General features: G+C 37.7%; 1 protein-coding gene across 1 annotated transcript in view; it reads right to left on the bottom strand.

Moving 5' to 3' along the window:
- LOC124237350 (bifunctional heparan sulfate N-deacetylase/N-sulfotransferase 3) overlaps positions 1–19,113 on the bottom strand; it is a 160,525-nt gene that overhangs the window by 92,070 nt on the left and 49,342 nt on the right. Inside the window, exons 3-4 of the mRNA XM_046656897.1 lie at positions 16,284–16,371; positions 7,987–8,141 (exon numbers count right to left, since the gene is read on the bottom strand). Coding sequence (XP_046512853.1) covers positions 7,987–8,141; positions 16,284–16,371 — 243 coding nt within the window. The remainder of the gene's footprint in view (positions 1–7,986; positions 8,142–16,283; positions 16,372–19,113) is intronic.

Raw genomic sequence — 19,113 nt, 5'->3', positions numbered from 1 at the left:
ATAAATATACACAGATAGAAAATTGGGAGACCCAAACCTTGATGTTATTTTTGACCTGTTATTACCTTTTGCTTCCTCATCATCCTTCCAACAAAAAGTCCTGTTGATTCTACCTCAGAAATAGTTTTCACATTTCTCTCCTTCGCAATCTCGCTTCCCTTGGTTTAGTTAGAGCGGCCTTCCCTTTCCTGTTCCTTGGTTACGTCAATAGCAGTGCAATTTGTCTATTTACCTCCAAACTCTCCCAGCTTCTCTCCATCCTTAACACTCCTGCTCTCATGCTCTGTGATTCTACAGTCTACGTGGAAGTGAGAGAACTCTGGGGAGGAGATGACAATGTCATCTTGGAGCTCAAAGTACTTAAGATATGTAATTCCGAAAATAATTAGATAAAGACACTTCAATTTAGGAAAGTCGATTTAAAAACATTCTCCTGCAAAAAGAAATACACCATTCCACTGGCTGGGAATACACCAAAGGAGTATTGCTAAAGAAGGACAGGGTATTCAAAAAATGTCATTCTTTCTAAAGAATTATGATTATTTGAAACAAGGAAGAAAACACCTGTTTAACATAGTGGTTCAGAGTCAGAAAGCTCTGAATTCAGTGCCACATCTGTGGCTTAGCTGTGTGGTTTGGGGCATTTACTAAACCCTCCAAATATCAGCTGTCATCCATAAAATGGAGATGATGTCAGAAGGGTTATGATGAGAATCAAATAGAGTTCCAGCCACACAGTGAAGGTCAATAATGTTAGTTATCATCTAGAGAGACTGACGACTTATGGGGCTGTCATCTACACCAGGGGTTAAAAGATGTACGAGAAATGAAAGGAAGTGCATAGTCACAAAACCAAGAACAAAATCCAACTAACAAAACAAACAAAAAAGGCATAAAAACATTGTCAAGGAGGCTAAATCTCAGAATGAGTGCATTTTCCATAAATTGTTAATTGAAAATGACTTTGGTAAAAGATAAACAAGGAATATTATCTCATGTTCACAGTTTGGAGGGTGGGCGAAATACTTTGATAATAGAGAAAAAAGCAGAAATACCCAATCTGTCTTCTGCTTCTGCTTTCTCTATCAAAGAGAACAATTTTTCAAAATACTTAAGATGTCATAAACATAAAATTAGATGAAAAGACATGATAAACCAAATCATAAAGCAAAAGTCATACAATATACTTATAAAATATATGGATGACAAAGCTGGGAAAGATATACAGCATGTTAAATAGAATCACTCTTTAACAGAATGTTGATATACTGAAACACTGAACATATAACAAATATGAAATGTGAAAGGGACAAGTGGAATCTCAAGGCTAACATTTAATAAAGTCAATTGGACAAAAACAAATATCCGAGGGCTTAATAAATAGCTCATGGACGGTAGGTCCAGCAGACATGATATGATATGATGTTTGAAGTGTGATATGATGGTTTAAAAAATGTGATCTTTGGCTATATAAATAGAAGTAAAGTGTACATGAGGGAAAAAATATTTTACTGTTTTCCATTCTAATAAGATTGCCTCAGTGGACCATAATGTTCAGATTGGGCCAACATATACTGGGGAGAAGAACGACAAGTTAGAAATTGTACAAATACGGCAACTGGGATGATGAGGGGATCTGAAAACCTGTAGAAAGCTTCGAGATCCATCACCTGGAGAGAGGCATGTGTAACTGTGTTAATCATACTTTTTTAGGTTCTGTTTTCTGATGCTGTGACATCTGGGGCTTTGCCGACCCTGGCGAGACTGCCCCTCCCAGGGCTGGCCAGTTCCTGCAGATAGCAAACACCCACCTAAGAGCATGCTGTTCAAATGCAAATCAGCCAGTGCAGAGGGCCTACCCTCAACCAGCTCCCTTATAGGCTCTCAGAAGCCGGGTGCCTCTCTCTCCCTGCCCTAATCACCTCAGGGCCGGGACCAGACAACTAGAAACAGCCCCCATTCCTCAGTGCCACCGAGATTGTTCCAACCAGCCAATCCTAAACCTGTTCACTCCGCCTTGTCTCACCTTTGCCGCACAAACCACATCAAAGGCTCTTGCCCACGTTTCCCCCATGTTCTGTCTCTTGTCCGACTCTAGTGCTTCCCTGTGGGCCCGTGCATGGTGTGGTGTGTCCCTTTCTCTTGGCCTGTGAGTAACAAACTGTCTTTCAGTGGCAGTGGTCTCCCGAGCTGTTGGCCTCACCATACCCAAATAATAATAAAAACTACATTTTAAAACAGTAATGATAAAATCTTAACATCTGCGAGAAATATTTATTTGCATTTTCATCGAACAAACATGGAGGTGTCAATCACCATTCTGTGTACACACTTGTCTAGATTAGAAGAAAAACTCTACTTGAATGTATAGGATTGTACTCCCTCTTCTATGACTTACTTTCTGACTACACTGATTCAAGTTCCTTCTCAATCATAAGATTGATTATATGCAGGGATGATATCAAAATATTTACCAGCCAGCACGCCGGCCACTCATCAATCCGAACTGCTGCCAGCTGTAGAGGCGGAGCTGGATGCTGGGGGTCTGAGCCAGGCCCGGTTAGCTGCTGAGTAGGTGGGAGGTGGGGGACAGCCTGGGGAGGGTCTGAGGTGGTAGTGGGGCTAAGGGTAGTAGTATTGACTCATTTCAATACTGTAATAACTAAGGTGGCCATACCAGTACTTTTAAGTTGAGTATTAGCCCTGATAACGTATCCCTTGGTTTTCTCTTCTATCTCTTGCTCTTTCCAAATTCCTTCAGCCATTCTTTTGATGAAGTAAATGACAGACCTCACCACATTGGTCATCCTGCTCAGAATAATGGCTAGTCTCTTCCTCAAACTGGCTGCTTGGATTACTCTGGAAGTGGTCTACCAGCTCCAAGAGGACTTTTTGCATCCCGAGGTTTGAACTCTATTTCTATTAGGACCACTAGAATTAAACTTTGTTTTCAACATCAGTAAAATGAAAATCTAATGTGCTTTTTTATAAAACGGTTCACTGAAGTAAAAATGATAGAAATCATTCATTCTCTAGCTGGCAAGCAAACTAATTAAAAGATTATCCTATATTCCTTAAACAAGCAAGTCTTTCAATATATTTTAAATGACATTTTGATACTATAATCTTTATATCCATATTAGAAAAGTTAATGTGCTCACTAGTCTAAAAAGTTGCATAGTTGACAATAGACATTTCAGCTAATGTAAATTAGCATGTTCTGCTGAACTTGGAAAAGAGCAGGGAAAAGGACATTATTTGAAAGAATAATGATAATGCAATTAAACAGTGCACTCCTTGGCAAGAATCTATGTTTTCAGGATTAGGAATGTTATTCCACTACTACTAATTTTAATACTATTCTCTATAACAGTGTTAAGTATCACTGATACTGACAGTGAGTATTATGATAAAAATTTCTACTAATTATTTGATTGTTAAAAATCAGACTACCATAATTAGCCAAAATTTAGATCCAATTCTTCAGTTGAGTATATATATACTGATGATTTTTGAGGTTTAAATGCAATGCTATTTTTCTAATGGAATTCTGTCCAATTTTTAAAGCTGTACAATAGATCTCTCAAACTGTGTTGGAGGTCAATAATTCTTACAATTAGTCCTTGCCTCAGAAAAGATACCTTTCAAAAAGAAATCCCCTGTTGAAAATTCATTTTAATACCTGAATTAGCCCATATTTGATTACTAAAAATATTTTCTAATCAACCTCTAAAGCTGCGTTTCCTGATGGCTGTAATCATCAAATGCAAGTTTGCTCAAAGGATTTGCTTGACCTTCCATAATAAGCTATTAGACGGAGCTTTCAAAGCTAAATTAAAATGGGCATCAAATTCCCTTGTGGGGCAGCAGTGTCCACACTCTTCAAAAGGATAATAGATCAGATGTGTTTGCTAAAACGCAATGAAAACAGCAGGTGTTTGGCTGTAGCTGGTGACAGAGAAGGCCCCGACAAAGAGTTTTACCTCACAGTCCCAGATTCTTTTAGTTGGAAAAGTACTTTAAATGTCCTCTAAGTCACTTGCTCATTCGAATACTGAATTTTATCCATGACCTCCAGTTCTGTTTGAACACCCAGTTGCTCCCAAGGCAGCTCATTGCTTCTTTGTATGTTCTCTCAGTTCCTTTGTTGGGAAACACTCCTGATCATTTTTAAATTCAGAGCCTCTAAGCTAGTGGAGAAAAGCAGGATGTAACCCAATTTACAAATGCAATATTAGCACAGGTTAAGCTTTTGCTTGTTCCATCTAGTAAGTTGATAGTTGAGGCAGAATTTCCTCCAGAATAGTTTCCACTGAATTAAAGTAGCCTCTATATCTATACGTGATAAATGGTATAGTCATGCGCCACATAATCAGTCAACGATGGACCACATATGCGACAGTGGTCCCCTAAGATCAGTACCGTATAGCCTAGATGTGTAGCAGGCTATACCATCTAGGGTTGTGTGAGTACACTCTGATGTTCACACAATGATGAAATCACCTAATGACTCATTTTTCAGAAGGTGTCCCCATCGTGAAGTGGCACATGACTGCATTTAGTTCCTCAGATTCAGTTGTTTGTCTCCTTTCCTAGCATTTTAGAAACTTCCTATCTTAGGGAACCTTTGGGAACCTCAGGGACAAGTTGCCCTCTGAGCTCCAGCACTAGTTTTCAATTTCCCTTACCTTATCAGGGTTGCCAGACATTCCTTTGGATTACCAGGCAGAAGAGAAATTTTGACCTACGCCCGTGAACTGGGCTGAGAGGCTAATGCGGAAGCCTGGTGGGGGTGGGGGGGGGGGGTCACAATTTATGCAATTTTAGAAGACTGGATTTCTGGTCTTAACTCTACCACTAGTGAGCTTTATAATCATGAGTGTGTCACTCTGTTTCTCAGATTTTCAGTTTTCTTCCGTATAGTGTAATAATAAATATACCTACAATTCAGGGGTATTGTAAGAATTAAAGGAAATAATACGGAATATATAAAAAATGAAAACCCTTGATCTTTTCTCATTACATCTTTAAATTTAGCAATGAAGCAGCTTTATAACCCTAATGCCTTAATGAAAAGTAAAAGAGTTAACACATATTTAAAAATGTGTAGAATTCACATTAACCAACTGGGCTTTTAAATTTGAAGATTTTTGTCCCTTTTACCTGCTACTCTAAACACCTCAGGAGCTAGATAAAACTGAAGATGGCAGTTTTATGATACTGAATATAATGATAATAAAAACAACAGCTGCCATCTATTGACTGTGTATGTGCTCATCACTGTTCCCAAATGGTTTACATATATTCTCTTTCATGTTGTTATGGCTGGGGAAGGACTGGTCCTGGATTCAGTCTTTTCTGTCTGTTCTTTCTTGACAAAAAAGTCAGCTGGTCCCATACTTGATTAAACATTAAAGAACACATTTGGTGTTAATTCTGAAGATCCTTATGACTGTTCTCTACCGCCTCCAGAACCATAATTTGGGTTGTCAACCTGTAGTTAGGAATGACATTTTTAAGAAATGTCCCCTGCTTAGCACTTGAGTTAGGAGGTTAAGAATGACCAAATTTCAATTTTGAATTATTCTTTCAATTCATGATGCTTCTTAGTTGAGAATTCTAAAAAGATCTTTATAACTATGTGCAGTCTGTTCTTACTATAATATACCTTTAAGTATTTATGCTTGTTTTAAGTATCAGCATAATATTGGCATGCACTGATTCATTCATCCAAATAATAATGGAATACCATTATTCTAGATACTATTCTATGTTCAGGGAAATGTAACAGTGAATGTCATGTCTTTCATCAAATCTGCCTTGATAAACTATATTTTCTTGAAGGCCACCAAAACAACAACAACAACAACAAACACAAAACCTCCCTCCTCACTTCTCAGTTTTTTATCTTTTACTGGCACTTTCTTTTACTCTCTGTATTTTCTTCTTTCACAAATTCCTGTCTTTCTTTCTCCACACATTTAAGAAGAAACTACAAAGTAATTTCCTCCTCCACATCCTCTCTTGCTGATTAATGTTGCTAATATCAGCAGGCTTAGACTTCTGAAGATGACAGAATTAACGTTTCCTGCATTGAGAGGATTTTTAATGCTTTCTATTACAAATTGTGGCAATGTTTACCACTTTAACATGCTATTTACTCTTCCTGTTTATATTTTGAGGTAAAATAAAGGGGGCTTTCTCACAGGAGTTTGCAAATACTGTCAAAACACCTTTACCATTTCAGTATGGGGGGCACTATTCTTGCTTTCTTGACAAAATATCAAGGCATGGCAAAGGTGCACGTGAAGCTGTGTATCTATTTTGGGGAGCAGATTGAAGTTGAAAGACGAGTTTGGGCTCCTGATGCTATCCATAAAGTATTTGGTCTTCTATCTTCTCAAGAAAAAAAAAAACAATGCATTACATAAATTCTAACCTTTTCTTGTATAAGTTTGAATAAGGTACTGTGTGGATCAACTACCCAAACATCTTGGCTTTAGCAGTTTATATAGAATGCCATTCCACGATAAGTGGGCGTCAGTACTTCCTTAAGTTCTAATTAGCCAGAAAGCTAATAGTTACATGGCTGGGTGGCCAGTCAAGGGAAGTAACGCTTGCTCTTGTTTTCACAGACTTACAGCCATAATCTCTTTATGCCATTTTAGAGTAAAAATATGTTAAGGGCAAGTATGTGAGGAAATAGTACATCTTCAGGGTTTAGACACTATAATGTTGAGAAAAGTATTGTAATTTATTTTGTACACTGGGCTAAGTCTACCATTTGCAGGATTTGCCTAGAAACATGATTTGATGGTTTGGGATTTATTAACAACATAAATAATCTACGAACATTGTAATAACCTTGAGGTTTGCAAAAAAAATGCTATAGTAAATAAAGATATATTACATTTCAATTACTTTTTGAGAGGTAAGTTCTACTGCCTTGATGATTTATACTATGAATACTTCTTGAGTACCTTCATGAGTTAGGAACTGCGATACTGTGATGGACAGAACATAGTTCCTGCTCCCAAGGTACTCCCTGCCCAGGGAGGGATATGCTGGGTAAATAAACAAACAACAGCCTGTCTGGACTTCCTCCACATGCGTGTGTGTCCATTGGAATAATTTGTGGAAACAAAGAGAAAACACTATCTCTCACCCAACACACGCCCCATTGGCTTGTTAATCACTACATACCATCTCTGCTGATCACAAGCACATTTTCCTGCCTGCTGTACTTAGAACTTTTACCATAAATATCCCTGTCCCATCAGAAACCTTTCAGTATAAAACAGAGCATTTTCCTTTAGTCAAATGTTCCATCCTTGTAACACAGATGTTTGCAATGTCTTTGAAATGGTTTTCTTCCCATTTCTATTGCCTCCCTGGCTTGAGTCTTCATTACCTTCTGCCCATGTTATGGTATCCTCTACCTGGCCTTTTCCCTCAGCCTCATTTCACTCCAATTCTTCCTGATACCTAAATCTGATTCTTATTTCAGAGTGTAACTAAAATCTTATTTCTACAAGACCATTTCCCTGGCCATGCCCAAAGACGCTTATTTCTCTGAACTCTGGGTTTAAATCTGTACAGTTTGGCACTAGATCAAGGAATATTTAATTTTGTTGGAGAATTGTTGTACCTGTAGATTTTGCCTTCCCAGGGCAGCAGGAAGCTCCTTCTGGACAGGAGCGATGTTTTTTGTGCTCTGACCTTAATGTCCTATAACTGAGTCTTATAAACGTATTGCATAGTTCCTCTTAAATTAGACACCTCAAAGCATTAAACATAGTGATAAGCTCTCGGTACAAACTCAGAAGTCACACACTGAACTGCTGGAATACCAAGTTCTCATACAAAAGCCTGCTGAAAGAGTCCCAATATGCCAAAAACCTCTAAGAGCTTCTCAATATAAAATGCTGGTCATTTCTATAGTCAGTATACACTAGTTCAATATAATGTTCAAAGTGTGTTACTTACTAAGGCAAATTTTTTGTTGAGAATCATCTGTTCCACCAAAGATGACTCATTGTGGAAGAGGTGGGGCTGCATGTGGCTCCACATATGAGGGAACCACCAGAACTCATCGACAGACCCCAAAAGATGGTCATCACCTTCATCTTCCTCTTCAGTTCCTTTGAGGGTGGGGGGAGGAAAAAAGATCATCATTAGTTACACTGATTGTCATCTATCTATCTAATTCTGTAGTCCTATCACGTATTTAGAAGGCACCATTTACACTTAGATACATACAAGACTTTGAACATGAAATGTAGCAAAGGAAAGTCTGTTATTGGGGAACAACCAGAGATTGTGACAAAACGACTCTTTAAAAAATTTTTAAACATGAGACACGGATATGAAATCACTGCAAGATGGAAATACACAGCCATTCTCAAGGACACTGGAACTCCTTTAGCTTTGTATAATTTGTAGTTTGGAGAGAATGGGGGGCTAAGTAGGCAATGTAGAGAATATCCATAAGGAAATGTGTGTCAGGCTCCAGTAGCAGATAATTTCGACATGCATTGTGACAGAACCATCACAAGAAAATAATTCCATAATTTATTTGGATTACTCCTAAGTCAGAGAAAAAGCTAATGCTTAGTAATATTTAGTATTAGTAATACTTGGGAAATTTAGAGAATATTTTGGAAAATTAGAGAAAACTGAAGGGAAGAAAGGATGAAAGTAATGGAAAGAAGCTGAGAAGTGGTAAAGTCACAGTGAAACGTTCCCAGCGGCTCCTTGGTGGTCCGCATGTTCCTCATGCTTGTCCTTTCTCCCAAGTTCTTGGAAGCAGACTCTCCATCAAGAAACTTCCATTTCCTTGAGTCAGCCCTTTTGTTGTTCCTCTGATTTTTCATATTTGGGCTTTTTCATTTCCTCATTTCCCCAACCTGCAGTTTAGCTGAGTGTAGGAAATCCCACAGTTTTCCCTCTCTTTTTGCTCTTTTTGAGGAAGATTAGCCCTGAGCTAACATCTGCTGCCAATCCTCCTCTTTTTGCTGAGGAAGACTGGCCCTGAGCTAACATCCATGCCCATCTTCCTCTACGTTATATGTGGGATGCCTGCCACAGCATGGCTTGCCAAGCGGTGCCATGTCCGCACCGGGGATCCAAACTGGCAAAGCCTGGGCTGCGGAAGCGGAATGTGCGCACTTAACCACTGCACCACCGGGTCGGCCCCCACAGTTCTCTTAATTTCTTTGAGGGGAGTAGGACCCTCCTGTACCGCCTTTGGCACAGTTTCCTTACTCCAGCATGAAAGGAGAGCAGTATAAGGTGCCTCACGACTGTCCTGTATATCTTAAGACGATATTAATCCTCACACATTATGCAGCCACACTTCAATTTCAGCCAGAACAGTGAATCCAGTAAACTCCTAGAGGAGTGGGGTTTTCACATGACGTCGTGTGGAGAACAGAGGGACACATTCAACCAGACCTCAGCGATGAACTCAGCAAAATCGCGGCTAGGGGAAACTCAGGAGGAAAACTTTCTTTTTTTTTAACAAATACTTTTCAACGACGAGGGGAAGAAATCGGGATAATCTGTAGATTAAAGGAGACTTAAAAGACATAGCAACTATCACAACATGTGAGTTTGCTGGTCTCCTAGTTCAAAGAAACAAGCTCTAAAACAAAAAGCCGTGGACGCCATTTATGGGGACATTTGAACATTGATTAGATATTAAGGAATTACTGTAAAATATTTTAGATGTGATAACTGGTATTGTGTTTATATTAATAAAAAAGAGCCCTCCTCTTTTAGAAGTATATATTGAAATATTTATTGTTTAAATGTTACATCTGGGTTTTGATTCCAAAAAGACAGAGTTGGGAAATGGATGGGAATATAGACAAAACAAAATTGGCAAGGAGTCGACGATTATCGAAGCTGGGTGACTGGATATACGGCCGTTCATTATACTATTCTGGTTAGTTTCATAGAAGTATGAAATAATCAAGTTAAAAACTTAATAATAATAACAAATTTAAAAAAGAAACAATATTACAAAAATAATACATTCTCATTTCAAACAATACGGAAGTATGTAATTCAGAGGTGGGTTGTCTGTTTTCACATCCTATTTGCCCTCTCATATTTTCAATAGCAGTTCGGATGTGACTGCTTTTAAAGGGCCCTACGGGCTAAAGATGGAGGACGGACTGATGTCCTGACCCAGCCAACTGAGCCCAGAGCTTGTGACCACTGTTCTTTCACTTAATTTCCCACGAGAAGGAACGCAGAGCCCACTGGCAGGACAAGAATCAGATCCTATGGTTTATTGGACAGTGAAAGAGATATACCAAAGATAAAGGTGTAGTGCGAGGCGGGATGGTCGTTCTAATTCATGCGGAGGAATAGCATGAGTGATGCAGAGCGAGTGGACTAACACAATTCGTCAACAAGGACAGTCTTCGATTTCACTGTCATACGCATAAATACTCTGCTTATAGGAAGGGAGTTTTTTCTCTCTGTATAAAGGGCATCTTTAAATCGAATCTGTTTGATTTCACCTATTTTTTCCTCTTCATCATACACTCATGTTACTATAGTATAGTTGTACAAGTATTGTCTTGGGAGTCAGAAGTTTTAGTTTATTTGTGGATTCCAACACACTTGAGTTGTGTGATTGTGGTCAAGTCACACAATCCCTTTATGTTAGTATTCATGTCGGCCAAAGGATGGATAGCTTACCTCTTTTATTCTTTTGGGAGGAAGTGTCTACATAGTCTGGCACACGGGGGGTAATCTAAAATGCCCATTTCTGTCCCTCCTATACTCCCTATTCCTGTTCTCCTTGTGTCTCTTCCACATCTCCTTGAGTTTGGTTTTTATGTTTTTCACTATAATACTGCAAAGGGGGAGGTCTCACCTGAGTGTTATGTGGCACAGGGGACATTGTATTTAGAAAGAACTGACCAAGCCGTTATATTAACTGATTGGCCTGATTCATGAGTCACCAACATGGAGCATTCTTGGGGTTTCTGAGGGATTATCTTACAGCTCAGGGAAGCCTTCTGGAGAAGAATTGTTCTAGAAGGAACAGGAAGATGGAGTCAGGGTTTAGAATCTTTGATGACCCCAATCATGGCAAGGTCTTGGGTCCTGTTACTTTTCAGGTGATAAATAAGTTGGCCCCGGTAAAGATGCATTTGCTGCATGCTACGGTGATGTTTAAATACATGTTTGTTTGTTTGACATAAGGATGATGTTGTTTGGTTTTCCTGCAATTAAACATCTCTACTGGGGGTTGACTAGTAGAGCAGCGGTTAAGTTTGCACATTCTGCTTCAGCAGCCTGGGGTTTGCCAGTTCAGATCCTGAACATGGACATGGCACCGCTTGGCAAGCCATGCTGTGGCAGGTGTCCCACATATAAAGTAGAGGAAGATGGGCACAGATGTTAGCTCAGGGCCAGTCTTTCTCAGCAAAAAGAGGACGATTGGCGGCAGCTATTAACTCAAGGCTAATCTTCCTCGAAAAAACAAACAAACAAACAAAAATACCACATCTCTACTTATATCCAAGATACTCTCCTCTTGCTTAACATTTTGTACGTCCTCAGGACTCCATATCAGCTAAGATTACAGTCAGTTACACGTTGCAGTTTTACTTTCATACTGAAAACAGGCAGAAGTCTCTGGGGGTTTCCTGATAATCAGTTCATTCCTGCCTTCCACCCCCCTTGGTAAAGCGAGCTGAGATTTCCTAGTTCATGGAAAGCCACCCCTCCTCCTGCTTTTAATCTTTATTCCCTGTCTCCTATAATTCCTATCTTTGCTTGCGTCTTTCTTCTCATCTCTCCTTTATTTGTTTTTCTAGTTGGCCTTTACCCAAAGTTTATTTATCAGGACAGCACATCAGATCTCAGGGTTCTTTGGAAAGTTAGCTCAGGCCTTCGTTGTCCTTTCCTGAATATCGTGGTGAACTCTGCTATTAAAATACCAATACATTTGAATCATGTAGGAGTTGCCAAAGGATGTCCACCCTCTGACAGATTTACATAAATTCATAGTAGGCATAATTGTATGCCTTTCCTTTTTTCTTTATAACTCTTTCTTATCTGATTTTCTTTAATCCTGCTTCAGGGATGTTTTATATCAGAATTAATTATATTGAGAACAAGTGTCTATTGCTTATTACTTTAAAGATTATGATAAAAAGCAGTTGCAACATAGTTGTTCATGGTTGGATTGTCCTGGCTTCTTGCCACCCCTTTATCCCCCGACTTACACCTTTGCCAGAACTGGAGGAAGAGAGAAGAACTAGAAGTCAAATTTCTCAATTTAAAGTGTCATGTCTTAAGTTATTACCAAGCTACGCTGAAATCTTATAAAGTTATGGCAAATTATTATTTATTATATTTAAGTCTCTTCAGTATTTTATCTGCAGTATTTCCTACTCTAGTATTATATTAAAAACATTATTGATTGAGACTTTACCTTTTGTCAAGCATTGTGTTGCGTTATTCAAGCATCATCTCGTTTAATTCTCACTACAAGCCTATGAGGTAAGGCCACTGCTAACTCCACTTTACAGATAAGGAAATTGATATTTGGAGAAGTGATTTATCCCAAGTCACTGACAAATTTGTCTCCAATGTCGGGACAGAACATGAATTCTAACCCAGATTAAGCAACTCCAAATTTAAGGGTCTTAACTATCATTCATTGACCAAATGTGGAGTTTAGAAATAAGACCAGCATTTACTAATTCAATATAACATTGGCCTTCACATTGTTAATTAATTCTATGCTATGGTTAGACTTTATCAATATTACTGGTTCTCAGTGATTTGGGAAAACGTACAAACGTAAAGAACCTAAAGATAAGAGAAAGGAATCTTTTGCCATTCAGCTTCCCCAATCAAGGACTGCCAATCAAACAATAAAGATCCAATTTTTCTAATGCAAAAGACTTGCGTTCTAACTGACCCAAAGTTCAGACTATTTTTTGACAGTCAATTAGCTATATGACCTTGGGCCCCTCTAAGTTTCTGTGTTCTTATCTAGAAAACAAGGTAACATATTCTTTAACTCCTAGAATTCAGTGAAAATGTACATGAAAAGTGCTTTAGCTAAGTACCTGGAATATGGTGCTGCTCACTAAAAAGGAACCATGATTTTCATTTCCTTCATCTCTTTATTTCTCACAAAAGGCATGAATCCTTCAAAAACTAAAATAACTCAAACAAGACGAACCCCCTCCTGAAATACAATCTCACTATTATGACAGTGCTGTTCTTCTCTTTCTCTTCAAGATTGAATAAAATAGATAGAATTTTTAATAGAAAGAGGAATTACTCATTTAGAAAGGAAGACAATGTAATTCAATTAAATTTTACAATATCTAATTTTTGAAGGATTCAGAGCATTAAATTTTACATCTGTTCCCACTGCAAAATGATTTTACTGGCTTTAGACAACCCTGGCTATGCTTTTGTGGAAGTTTTCATATCATATACAGGGAACAAGACCCCTTGAAGCACTGGCCTTAGGTTCCTCCTGTTTCTCTGGCTCAGAGAGAGAACATTCTTACTGCGAGCTGTGGGAAGTGCCCAAGTAAGGGAAAAGGACAAACCTTTCAGAAACAAGAAGGAAGGAGAGAAACTGTCCAGGGTCATTCTTTAGCATTCAGTATTGGGCAAAAAATTGAGTTGCCAGGAGTATTTTCTTATATTTCTATTATGTTTGGGAAAGAAACTTTTTAGTTATTCTTAATGTTTACAGTGATTTCCTTTGACAACGAAATATGGTCAAATTTTACTCTCTGACCTTGTTCCATATAAACACAAACAGCTGAAATCAAGGTGATCTTATTTTTCGCTCAATCATTTGTTCATAATTCATTTTCTCAACAGGCACTGTTCTGGTTGCTGGTGTTACAGCAGTAAAGCCTTCACGGATTAGTGAGGGATGAGAGACAAGAGATAAATAATTTAAAAACAAAGTGCACTCAACACCGATTCATGATAAAGCTCTTAGCAATCTAGGAACAGAAAGAAGCGTCCTTAAGTTAATAAAGAGAATCTACAAAATACACTATTGAAAGAATTCCCCTCAAGAACAGAGAAAATCTATTGAAACACTTCCCCCGTGAGGTCAGGAACAAGACATGAGTATCAGCATCACCATTTTTATTTAACATTGTGCTGGAGATCCAAGCTAGTGCAACAGGCAAGGAAAAGAAACACAATTCACTAGGCTCAGAAAGGAAGAAATAAAATGTTCACTATTCAAAAATTACATGATTGTACAGGTAGAAAATCCAAAAGAATCTACAGACAAACTATAGAATTAATAAGTGAATGTAGCAAGGTTTCGGGATACAAGATCAGTATACAAAATCAATTGTATTTTTACACACCACCAATAAAGAAAAGAAAAATGAAATAAAAAACAAGATGTCATTTCCTATTGCATCAAAAAACCCCCCTAAGGAATAAATCTAAAAACAAGTTTTAAATCTAAATCTAAATAAATCTAAAAACACGTTTTATTAAGTGTGAGTAAAGAGGACCTAAAAATGTACAAGGATTGGGAGATTCAATATTTAAGACGGTGACTCTTCCTAAATTAATTTATGGATTTAATGCAATCTCAATCAAAATTCTAGCAAGTTTCTTTGGATATTGGTAAGCTGATCCTAAAATTTATAGAAAAATGCAAAGGGCCAAGAATTGCCAAGGCAGTCTTGAATGAAATGAACAAACGTGGAGGATTTACACTAGCAGATGTTAATATTAATTATAAAGTTACAGTAAATAAGACAGTGATGGAGACAAATAGATCAAATGAACAGGAGAGTCCAGAAACAAGGTCCACACATGTACGGTCATCTAATTTACGACAATGATGACACTATGGTGCTTTGGAAAAGCATGTCTTTTCAATACTCGGTATCAATTAGATATCTTTATGGAAAAAAGAAGACATCTTGGCCCCTGTTAAACACATACACAAAATTCAATTATAGATGGACCTCAGATTTTCACATTTTAAGAATATAGAAACATATTTTTATGATCTTGTGGCATGCAAAGATGTCTTTAAAAAGACACACAGTTGACCATAAAGGAAATGAAAAGATAAATTGGATAACATTAAAATTCAGTATTTTTATTCATCAACAACATTAAGAGAGTGAATAGACAACCCACACAATAGGAGAAAGTAATTTATAACACATATAACTGGAAAAGGACTCATTAAGAATACGTACAGAATTTCTACAAATCAATAGAAAAAAACCCCAGACATTTCACAAAAGAGGATATCCAAAGGGCCAATAGACCGATTAAAAAAGCTCAATTTCACTATTCATCAGAGAAATGTCCATTAAGACCATTACATGACATCTCTACATGCCCTGCCCACCACAAAGACCACAATTAAAAAGACAAACACTATCAATATTGTTGAGAATGTGGAGCAACAGAAAATTCATACACTCTTAGCATGTGAATTGGTACAAACACTTTGAAAACTTGTTTGGCGTTTTCTACGAAAGCTGATCCAAGGTGTGCCATACAACTAGCAATTCTACTCCTGGTGGATAACCAACAGAAAAGAATGCTTATGTCCTCTGAAGGACAGGTACAAAAAGTTCCTAACATGACTACCCAAAAAAACCCAAATACTGGAAACAACCCAACCATCTACATTGGAAAGGAATGGAATAAAGAAAATTTGGTATATTCCAACAATGGAATATTACAAAGCAACAAAAATGAAAGAATTACAACTATACACAATAATATCTGTGAAACCCAAATAATATTGAACAAAACAGGCTGGATATAGAAGAGACCACACCATATGATTCCTTTTACACACATCGCAAAGCCAGGCAATCTAATTTAGGATATTAGAAGTCAGGACAGTGGTTTTCTTTGAGGGGAGCTAGTGACTGTAAGGGAACGTAAGGGAGGGCGGGATTCTGGGAGCAGTCTCTTCTTGGTCCACCTGCTGGTTACACAGCTGTGGACACTTCGTGAAAATTCATTGAACAGTATTGATACACTTACATGTATATAAATTATAGTTCAATAGGAAAGGAAGGACGTTAGATAATACCACGGTACATAAACTTTCAAACCACTAACATTTTGTAAAGGTTAAAAAATAATGTTAAGTGGATTGAATAATATGAAGAAAATAAAACCGAGGAGGGACACTGGGAAAGAAAGATTTGAACACCAGGGGTACGCAATTTTAAATGCAGTGGCCAGAGAGGCCTTAATGAGAACTGTTACTCCCCTTTTCTTACCTGTATGGTAAAATTTCCCTGAAAATCCCAGGTTGAATGTAAAATTTGTGATTTGTGCACGCAAAAGATTCTGAGTATCGAGCAGGGCCTGAAATACATAATTAAAAAAATGTATCAGGTAGAGAACGGCATTGAGAAGTTTTAAAAGATATCTTCCTTTTGCTTTCAAAGGGTAAAATTCCTTTATCCATGAGAGAATTAAATGATAGAAAGTAGATTCTTTACCACTTTAAAACTAGAGAGATCCTTTCGAGATTACATAAACACATACACATATTTATCCTTTAGCTTGCAATAGATCAGCAAGAAGTGTCAACTAGAAAAACAAAGTTAAATGAAAAGTTTATTCTGCATGTATCAAAGGAGCCAGTATCTACCACATAAAATAGATCTCCTTTCACCCCTCAGGGACATAGATCACCAACTGTCAAAAGAAGGACACTAATGAAACTATGCAAGAACACATGTTGAAAGAATCAGATTGTTGTTTCTCAGATGCATCTTTGGTCTTCAAAATTCAAGACTTTTCCATCTTTAAGTCTTAGATTCTCAAAAGATAGTGATTGCTCTTTAAAAGGGGTGTCATGGTAAAGTAAATTGCTAATTTACCTTTTCACTAAAAAACAGACAAGCAAAAAACCCTACTTCTAACAAGTAAAGTTATTTTGAATCAGAGTTTTAATTGTTACATTCTATAAAGTATTTACCATGCTATGAGTATTTAATGGACTTTTTTCTTTCTCCTCCTTTTTACTTAAATTCCTGTTCTTACATTCTTTCTCTCTTTTTTGCCTCTCTCTCTCACACACACACCCATTCATATATACAGAAAGTAACGCTAAATGGTAAATTTGTAAAGGATCTTAGTCAACACTTCTTTTACACATGAGGAAACTGAGGAGAAATGACTTGTCCATTTTCACAAATAAAATTGGTGTTAGACACTAGATTAAAGACTTTGATCACCTGATTCCAAATTAGGTACCCTTTTTACTCTACCACACCATATCTTCTTTCCAACTTTCCAGACTACAGCTGGGCGCACAACACAAGCTTGTTCCTTAACAGTACAGCTGATACGTGGAAGCCTTGCCCCATCACATTCATGGTCTCAGTCTTTTTGGGGATAAACAGATAGACGGTTTTTATTCAGACACGATCCCATGACTGTATGCCTTATCTGTGGATGCAAGTGATTCTCCTTGTTGGGTAAAAGCCAAGGAAGAGAACTTCTGAATCTGATTTAAATTCATCTGACCAATGGTAAGTTTTTGAAATTTACGTGTCTCAGTCTTCTTTTTCTATCACTACTATGAACAATCTCCTTTATGTGCACAACTGAACCATGTAATATGTGGGTCTGGAGGGCACTCAAAAATGGAAGACAGGCCTGTTCATGGATTTCCACTCTGACTATAGAAGCAAAAGAATTAACTGATGGCAGTGTCATTGGGAACAGGTTAGCCCCTGTCCTCGAAAGGGCCGGGCATGAGTCGGGCAGAGGAAGGACAACGTGGCCAAGTGAGCAGTGATGAAGGGAAGACTGGGACTTCTAGGTGGTACCCAGGTCCCTGGTGTGTGGAGGTGTGGGAAGGGGCGCTGCCTGCATGTAAGATTGAGCCTGTCTCTTTCTGTCCAGATGGAAGGAGCATCAGCTAGTGAATCTGAAGGTACGGATGTAAATGCCAGCTCTGGGACTTACAGCACAGTCACTAAGGCCTGGGAGTCAGGTCGTCTCAGCTGGAATTCTGCATCTGCCTCTATTCAGCTGTGGGCATGTTATTAAACGGTCCAGGCCTTGGACTCATTATTTGTAAAGTAGGGATAATAATAATATCCTCAAAGCACTGTTATGAGGATTAAATGAGATAATTAATTTAGACCATTAGCATAGTGACTGGCACTTGGTGTGTGCTCAACAATTAGTGCCACTCCTCTGTTATCACTGCTGCTACTATTACTGTTACTGCTATGGTTGTTATTGTTAATGATGCTGTACAATTCATATTGCCTCTGAACTTTTCCCTTCATTTGTGGAAGTGGAGACAATTGTCCAACTCATAGAATTATGATGAGGATTCTAAAAGAGATAATTCATGCAAGAGTTCTTGGTAAACTTTTCAAAAAAGTGGCAAAAAAATATTAGGTGTTGATATAATTATATGACATATATTGTACATATCATATATTATATATTAACATATATAATATGTATTGCTGATAATTATATCTAATATATATACCTATATCTCATTTACTTCTTAAAGATTTTTTCTCACTTTATTTACCTTCAGTATCCTCCTTCCCTTCCTTCTCCCCTTCTTCTCTCCAATTTATTCTCCCCAAGTGAACATTCCAGTGGCTCTTCCTATCTTTCCTTCCCCTTAGATCTTATCTTTCTTCTTTATCCATTTACTCACTTCATTTCATTCTCTTATTTTTCTCCTTTCAATGGTGAAAATATGGATTCAAGATCCACTTTAAAATTATTTCTTGTGTGTACAATGCTTTAATCTTACAGCTGGAAATTTTTTCTTTTTGCCTCTCTGAAAATAAAATCCCTGAACTAAACTTGAACTTGAACTTTGCTTTGTGCTTCTTGATTGCTTTTTAAAATTTACATTTACAATACTTGATGGAAATAAATACCAAAAACACCTGTCCTGTTTTCAGGCCTTAGAAGCTAAAAAAAGCACCCGTGAACTAACCTCTTAATTAACTAGAATACATTAATTCAAATTAATTGAATTACCCTAATTTTTCAGGTTTGAGTTGGCATTTTACACATTTATCTGATATTCTAGAAACAAACACTAAAGTATAGAAAAGC

The sequence above is a fragment of the Equus quagga genome, chromosome 3 (genome assembly GCF_021613505.1).
Source record: "Equus quagga isolate Etosha38 chromosome 3, UCLA_HA_Equagga_1.0, whole genome shotgun sequence".
NCBI lineage: Eukaryota > Metazoa > Chordata > Mammalia > Perissodactyla > Equidae > Equus > Equus quagga.
This window is presented reverse-complemented; position numbering and strand designations above follow the sequence as displayed.